General features: G+C 34.8%; 1 protein-coding gene across 1 annotated transcript in view; it reads left to right on the forward strand.

The window, feature by feature from the left end:
• Positions 1–6918, forward strand: part of PACRG (PARK2 co-regulated) — a gene marked incomplete at its 3' end in the record, with an annotated part of 122002 nt that extends 115084 nt beyond the window's left edge. The window contains exon 4 of the mRNA XM_010190344.1: positions 6769–6918. Coding sequence (XP_010188646.1) covers positions 6769–6918 — 150 coding nt within the window. The remainder of the gene's footprint in view (positions 1–6768) is intronic.
• Positions 6919–8377: the final 1459 nt, after the last annotated feature.

Below are 8377 nucleotides of genomic sequence, written 5' to 3' on the forward strand. Positions count from 1 at the left end.
TTTTTTGCATTTAGATAAGTAATGTTGAACCTGTTGCCAGGAGTTGTTCTAAGCACATTTATTTTTCTCCTCATGTAGCTTCACTATATTTAAGAGTATTTAATAGTCATTAAATACTTCCTTATTTCACAGAATGCTGAAGTATTTTAATAGAATAAATATGGTTTTCTGGATTGTAGTCTTTTTCTTCATGTAAATCGTGTAAGTTGATTTCTGTCATCTACAGAAAGTAAATTAAACCTGTAATGGAATTGTTATCTTCCTCCTGACTGACTTGCTCTTGAGAACCAGTTCTGGTTGTTAAGATCACAGACTGAAAATTAACTCTCAACAAACTTGTTTTTATGGACTTAAAATGCTTTTAAAGAAAACAAAGGTCTCTGATTTATTTTTTTTAACTGTCTTGATCTTAAATGCCAAAGCTTTTCTTCCCTGTAGGCTCCATCAACCAGTGTAAGTGCTTGCAATTAGAAGGTTTATGTTAGATTCTTCTGCTCAAAAATGGTCATTTCACATGGTATAGTAACCATCTTTACTCCTGTCTAAGAGGAGAAAGCTCTCATTCAATAAAGATAAATCTTATCTATGTTTGGAAACTGAAATCTGCAATTAACATCTCTGACTTTCAAAGTTGGAGTTAGAGCTATTCTCTTCTGAATTTATTAATTTATTAATATTTAACATTTTTTAGTAATGAATTTCATCTGCCATTTTATCACCCAGTCATTCCATAGTGTAAAGTCCTTCTGCAGTTCTTCAGAGTCAGCCCTTATCCTTGGCATCTGGAATAACTTGATATCATCAGAAAAATTTGTTCTTTATTAATAAACATCTCTTCCAAATCACCTATGAATCTCTTGAAGAACATGAACTTTAACATGGATTCCTTCAAGACACTACTAGTGATACTCCTCCTCTGTGGCCATTTATTTTTGCCCTCATTTTCTGTCTCTAAGCAATTATTTATTTATATGGAATCCATGGCAGTTAAGTATTTCAAAAGCCTTCAGTGAGGGACCTTATCTTCCAAATACATTTCGGAACTCTAAGAAAACCGTGTTATCAGGCTTTTCTTGTCCACATTCTTCTTCTTCAAGGACCTACAAGACACTTAGAACATTATATTAATTCCTGCAGTATAGATACTAATATTAACTGGTTTTTGGTTCCCCAGATCTTTCCTGAAATATTTTTTTAAAAAGATAATATATGTCATTGATAACAAAGCTGTTTTCATTGAGAGGGTGGATATTCAGTGCAGTTTAGTAGCTTGAAGCAGCACAGGTCAAGGAATGTACATCTAGGAACAGATGGAAACTTTAAACTGGCATAACCACTGAGAAGGTTTTTGGGACTCTATTTTCAGTGTATTTTTTATACTAGTTAATTAAACAGGGCCTGAAAATGTTAACAGAATTCAAGTTTCATAGGTGCTGTTCTAGTAATACACTACAATTACAACTAAAGCTGAAAAAAGTACCACTGACTTTGTCTTCAGTGTTCTGTTAGATCATGTTTCTCATAAGTGTCAAAGATTCAGTTATGAGTCTTAGCGTTTTCTGTGCATTAGGCTTTGGTTTTACAGGACAAAGTCTTTGATGACAAAATTGGCCTAAGTTTTTCATGCCTTGCCCTCTATTCCTCACCTATCTCATCGGATCACTGCAACACATCACTCCTTCAGTTGTACTGAAAGAAATATCTGTACGTTTATATTGTAAATTGGACTGGGATCTTACCTGACTTAAAAAAATTACAGAACACAAGATTTTTATTCACTCTTGATTGAAATATTATGTTTTGAACAGCCATCATTATTGTTCTGTAAAATTAGCATAATATTTCTATTAGTTCAGGTAGTTAAGTATTATGCCTTTTATATGTTTTAGACAAAATTCTCTGTAAGTGATGTATCGCTTAATCAATTACATTTTGAAAACACTTCATATTAGCAGGTCTTTAAACCTGACTCTGTGAATTTAAGAAGAGAAGGCCTTGATCAACAAGATTAAGTAGATCACAACAATTGTAGCATCTTTATCCTGAGTGCTTGTTGCCCTGCAGGACATCTGCTCTCTTGTTCTGCTCCAGGCAAAGAATTTTCTAAAACAGTTGCCTCATTTACCAATTGGAGGGAGATATGAATGTAAACTAAATTGATTTTAATCTTTGGTTGTGAGACCTAAATAGAAAATGGAAACTGTCAGTGCATTTCTAAACATAGATTCACAGGTGTATTTGAAAAATATGTTGAAAATAATTAAAGGCCAGTGCAAATTAAAGAGAATTAAATTATAAACATAACTTTAATTATAACTACCAAGCTCTAAACTTTAATATTTAGAGAAGAGGTGGAATTTTGGGATATCTGATTTGATTCTGTAAAGTTTAGGCTATCAGTGTGCTGAGGAAGAATGTTCTGATTTGATTTCCCATATTACAGTACATTGTGTCATGGAAAAGATCCACTGTATACTAGGAGGAATGCTGTCACCTTTTGTGGCTTATAAAATGTATCAGTCCCAAAGATGAGAACTGTTCTTCTATTATAGGCAACATTTGAGATTGGGATGGGATTTTCTAAACTGCTACATAAAAATAAAATACAAAAATAAAAAATATTGACTTGCATAGCTTCTAGACCTTTAAGATGTTAGAAGTGTTTCTCAAGGAAAAGGCTTGATTTTTTTTAAATAATATTGCTTCATATGTAAGCTGCTTCTATATAAATGGATAAGCAAATAAGTAGCATATATCTTAAGAAAAGTCTCTGCTCTTAAAGGAAATTAACAGTAGAAAAAACTATATTTACATCAATTTCCAATAAAATGTAACGGAAAAAAATTAACTGAAGCTGTCAGTGAATTGGTATTGTATATCAGCTCATTGCTAACAAGCTTTAAAGAAGAGCGATGCAAAAAAAAACAACACAAAAATATTCAGTGTTTCACATATGCTTTCAAATTTCTTAATTATCTATTACTGTGGCTTTGAAGGGTAGAAACACAGAGCTGACTCAGATACTGAGCTTTTGCACCAGATATTTAACCTATTTACATTTTAAAATTCCCTTTTATTTAAGAAAGTTAAGATGAACTTCAGGAAATACTTGTTTGGAAAAACTGTAGCAGTACAAAATAAAATAAGTTTGAAGTAAATACTTCATTATAAACTTTCATTGAGCAATTATTTAAGATAGAGGGTCTTCTGTAAAAGTGTATATCCTCATTGCAAGCAAAATTGTCAAGTTTGTTTACCATTAAAGGAGAAAACATCGGAACTACCAAGCAATTTAATCAATTCGTTGGGCTGGTGTATTTTTCAACGTTGCTGCTTAAGAGAACTGTACAATGCATAGTACATAGACTAGATGACCAAAATGGAAATATATATACTATTGAGGGAAAGATGTCCTCTGAAAACCCTTTACAGGGTGAAAAGATATCTTTAACTGAGAAGCAAACCGGTCATTCACTTTGCTGGTATTGTGAAGATCCACATCTAACAGCAAACTTCTAGATCAAGAGGCAAGATCCTAGTATGTGTTCAAATTGGAACACTTTGGCTATTATGCATGTTTCCTTCTTTAGGACTGTGTAGTTGTACTGTACAGAGTTTGAAATGGTTTGCTTTATTTCTGTGTAAGGATACTAGTACTTTCTTCGATTTCTGTTAACCTCTGGATATCACTGACATTTTTTAAAATGTTGAAATGTACTTATTTCATATACTGCATTAAAATTTTCTTCCTTTGATTCATGTGGGAGAATGGTAGTACACAGAAAATAATTAACAGATTTTTAAAAGATAAACATATGTTTGAAATTGGTTTATCCTTGGGGCAGGGACTGTCTCTAATTAAATGTTTATACAGTGCCTAATATAATCAAGCCAGGAGCTGGTTGACTGCTATGCATGCCATAGTCCAAATATTTAATAACTACAGTTCTGCAGTCAATTTGATCTTACGTTTGATATTTACAAGTGTTTTCCTAACACACACTGCAGATTTCTGCAATTTGAAGGGCTTCAGGCTCAAATTCTGCAGTCTGCTTGATTCTACCATATCCATCACTTTAGCACTCAAAATCCTGATTCAGATTTTGTCTTCTGTTTTGTGTGTCAACCGGAGGATGGGATGCCCCTGTTTTGAGGGAGGTGGGACAAGTATCCAGTTGATTTTCTAGCATACAGATTAAACAAGTGTCAATATTACTGTTTAAAGTCCCAGCAAGCACCCCTACAGCACGACTCAGATCTGAGGAAACCTGCATGACAGGTTCTGTGATGAGTTCTTCTTCAAAAATATTCTTATGGATGTGTTCAGTTCACTGCATTCATTGGTACGCCTCTCAGAAGCCTTCTCAGTCATGAGCCGTAATTCACACTGTTGACTTTATTAATGAATTAATCTTTGCCATCACAGTCTTGGCTTTTACTCAGACCAAGGTTGTTTCTGGACAAGACAGAACTCTGAAAACAGGAAACTGTGAAAAACCTTTGGGAGCCACCATCTGTAGAAAAAAATTCTTCCTAGGGGTGGTTAGACAACCATTTCCACAAGCATGACACCCTCTGCATGCTTAAAAATAAGGTCTCGCATCCTCTAAACCAGCTTCTACAGTCAGGAACAACTGTTCATGGAAGTGGGTACAATTTGTTGGTTAAGGACTAAAAACTTGTGATTTCTGTCATTTATTAATTTTTATGTCCCTTAAGTTAATTACTAGAGTTTGTATGAGTATTTACTTCTATTCATTTTATTCATGTTTGCATGAATTCTTTCCTAAAACTGAATACACATATTCATTCATGTTTGTGTGAATAACTAATAATTATTGTACAGTTCAGTCAGCTACTATGTCTGTTAATGACAATTTAGTCATGAATAAACCTCTATGTTGGAGCCCGAGAGAAACCTGTATGTTGGAACCCCAGAGCTTCCTCTTCCAGTTACTTCTTTAATAAAATGAATAATGCCTGTTTCTCTGTAAGATGATATTTTCCTTCCTGACATTTGGACCTAATCTTTAAAATTGTATCTGGAGGTCTCTCTTTGCTAAAGCAACCTTATAAAATCTACCCACGAAAGCATAATTTGGAGTAGCCAACGTCTTTGCTGGAACTTAGTATGAACATGCTGCATTTATGGGCTTCCTTGTCTGCACATTAATGTACTCAGAGACAATGTGAAATTAAATGTAGTTTCATGACTACAGTAGAGACTGGCAAATAAGAAGTATGGAATTCAGTCAAAATGTTAATTTCACAGCACTTCTTTGACTTGGAATCAATCTGTGATGCACTACCGTACCTTTATACCTTGGGATCTCTAGCTGTTGTGTAGCGGTACTTCTAGTATGCTATACATAAGCGTGCAAGAAAGCATAAGCATGTGTAAGAGCCATGAAGGGAGGTTACTTACTAGTTGATTTTCAAGAGTTGTCTCTACACATTCACACGACCAATCTGCCTTGCTCTTGCTTTGGAGCTCTAGCTCTGATTTTTAACACTCGGCAGGCATGTGATGAAGAAGCAGAAGCGGGTGGGGCACAGTGCCTTTGCTTAAAGAGATGGAAAAGCTGACATTGCTCCTGTGTGAGAATACTACTTCATTCCCTATGAAACAGCATTCCTGTGCCCTGACTAAACTTAATGCCAGAAATACTGAATCCCATTGCTTCAGTGTGAAGAAGCAGTTCTTGAAGATGTTGTTAGTAATTCCTCTTCAGATTTTGGTGTGTTCTTTACTATGACTGTTTCCAAGTGCTTATAATTACGTTATGTTATGTGAAATCACATGTTTCTATACCTCTGTGGTTATAAAATGTATTGCTTGGAGTATGAGCTTATCTTCTGCAGTTTTTGCTTTCCCAGTGCAATGATGTAAATGTCTATGTAAGTGGGTAGAACACTGGAGAATTAGACCAATATATAATAGTGTGCCAAGTTTGACAACTGCTTCCAGCTGCATAATTTCAGAGGAGGTTTTATAACTAGAGGATTTTGCAAGAAAAAAAATATATTTCAAGCATGACTCATTTTTAATTAAAAAAGAGAATGCAAACTACTTGCTTTTAGTATGGTTAAGAGAGAAGAGAAACAAAGGTATTTATGAAATGTCTTAGTGTCATAAGATTAGAAGCATGACACTGAAAGCTAAGAGAAAAATCTAAGTAGGCAAGACAAAATCTTTTATTTTCTTAGAATGTTTGTCCTTTAAAAAAAGCCTACAGGGGTTTTTTTTGTGAGGTTTTTTTCCCTATAAACATTTGCTTCATTGTACTAATTCTCAGAATAGTAGGAATTGTTAGTTGAATGAATAAAATGATCATGAAATAAATGAGAACAAACATACAAACACTAATTGTTGCACTAGAATGTATCTGTTGTCAACCTTTGCAGGTTGTCTTGCAGTTGTACAGTTCCATTGGCCCCAAATGGTACTTACTGAACACTTATTTTTTATTTGTTTGGACCACGCCAGTATTACACAGACAGCATGAGGGAATAATGGGCTGCATTCTTTGGGTTACTGAAGAGTCAGCACAAATTGCAGGAACAAATAACAATCAGACAAGGAAGTGTTTTATAACATCAGGACTGCAATCCATCTTTGGGATCTTTCAAAGCTGGTCTAATAAAGGCCGACTTACAATCCCCAGCAGAGTACAGTTTAATTAAATTTGTCCATTAGAGGACTCCTCCCCCTCTCTTAATTTAAGAAATTAATTCTGCTTTCTGACTGTCATTCTTTCTACATCACAGATGCACTGAGCCTTCGTAACCGACAGGTCCTCTGCACCACACTGAAAGTCCTCCAGCACCTGGCGGTATCAGCTGACAAGGTGGGGCAGGCCTTGGTGCCCTATTATCGACAAATCCTCCCAGTCCTAAACATCTTTAAGAATATGAACGGTGAGTTATCCTAACAGACACTGTGTCTTTCAACTCCTAAAGTAAAAAGGGGCTTGAGGCAGGGTTAATTAACAATGTAGTTAAGATTTATTACTGTATATAAACTCAAATCCATTTGGAGCTCTAAATAATGTAAACCCCCCCTTTTACTATTCCCTAGGGATGCACTGAAATTAACAATTTCATTTATTAGTCCTTGCACGTACAGTTTGTTTAATGCAGTACAGAAGCACTGAAGCAGTTCTATAATCTTCCAATAATTAAATTGTAAAGTTTTGTAACAGTCTTCTGAATCCATTAATAAATTGCAAAGGTTCCCCCCCCAACACATCAGTTCAGTCCATCCTTTTTGTTCCATTCTGTGCTCTTCACAAGCAATTCACTGCTATGAGCAGGCTTAGGAAAGAATAAAAACAAAAGTAACAATCAAACTAATTGATTTGAGGGTCAAGAGAACTCCTTGTAGAAAAATTTCATAATGTCTAGCAAAATGTCTAGAATGTCATTTCATAATGTCTAGCAAAACAGTGAAATTTGAAGTTATTACTGATCACTTAGCAGGTTTTATTATAGAGAAATTTAGAACTAATCTCAGTTGAATATGTTGTTTTCTTTGTAGCGCAAACCTCTATTGCCGGTTTCAGTCTTTAATAGCTATGGTACTGTGAGTACCATATACTGTGAATGCCTTTACATCATGGTCACCAGCTGAAATCAACATGATGTATCTTGCTTTTGTCAAACTAATCTTTAAAATATTTTTCCATAGTAGGTCTAGCTGTCCTTATCTGTTCAATTATCTACTAAGTTACTGACTTTAAAGCTTCTGTTATTGACATGCAGCCATATAGATCAAAAGAATTAATTCCTCACAATCTTGCAAAAGAAGTACTGACAATTTTTTTGTGAAATTTATGGCATTTCAATAGTTATCTACAGGACTGCTTCCTATTATACTTTCTGTTTGCATTACTACAGAATGTATTATCTTATACTCGCTCTTTAAGACCACAGATTGAATAATGCCTGTCCAAAGACTGACTTGGAGACTCAGATGAGATATGTATTTTAGATCCCTTTGAATACATGCACGTCTGTGACTCTATTTTACTTAGTGAGAAACTTGCAGTAACATATGGAATTCCACAAATGCAACGTGGTTCAAATGACAGCTGTGGCTTTCTAGAAGCTGTGGGATGAAAGGTTATGAATAAAATCCATAGGCTGATTAAGTAATTTCAGTAGGGGTCCTTGTGAATTAGGAGATTCCCTGTTAACAGATCCAATTTCAGTATATGGCACAAAACACCACTGTGAAAAGAAGGACTCTCATTGATTAATGAATATACAATACATGCTTTTTCCAAATTTCATCCTGAAGTAGCCCATAAATTCTCCTGACTAGGCTTTTCTGCATAGGTTTCAGATGAATCACACAGAATCACACAGAATCACACAG

The sequence above is a fragment of the Mesitornis unicolor genome, unplaced genomic scaffold (genome assembly GCF_000695765.1).
Source record: "Mesitornis unicolor isolate BGI_N332 unplaced genomic scaffold, ASM69576v1 scaffold1218, whole genome shotgun sequence".
Lineage (NCBI taxonomy): Eukaryota > Metazoa > Chordata > Aves > Mesitornithiformes > Mesitornithidae > Mesitornis > Mesitornis unicolor.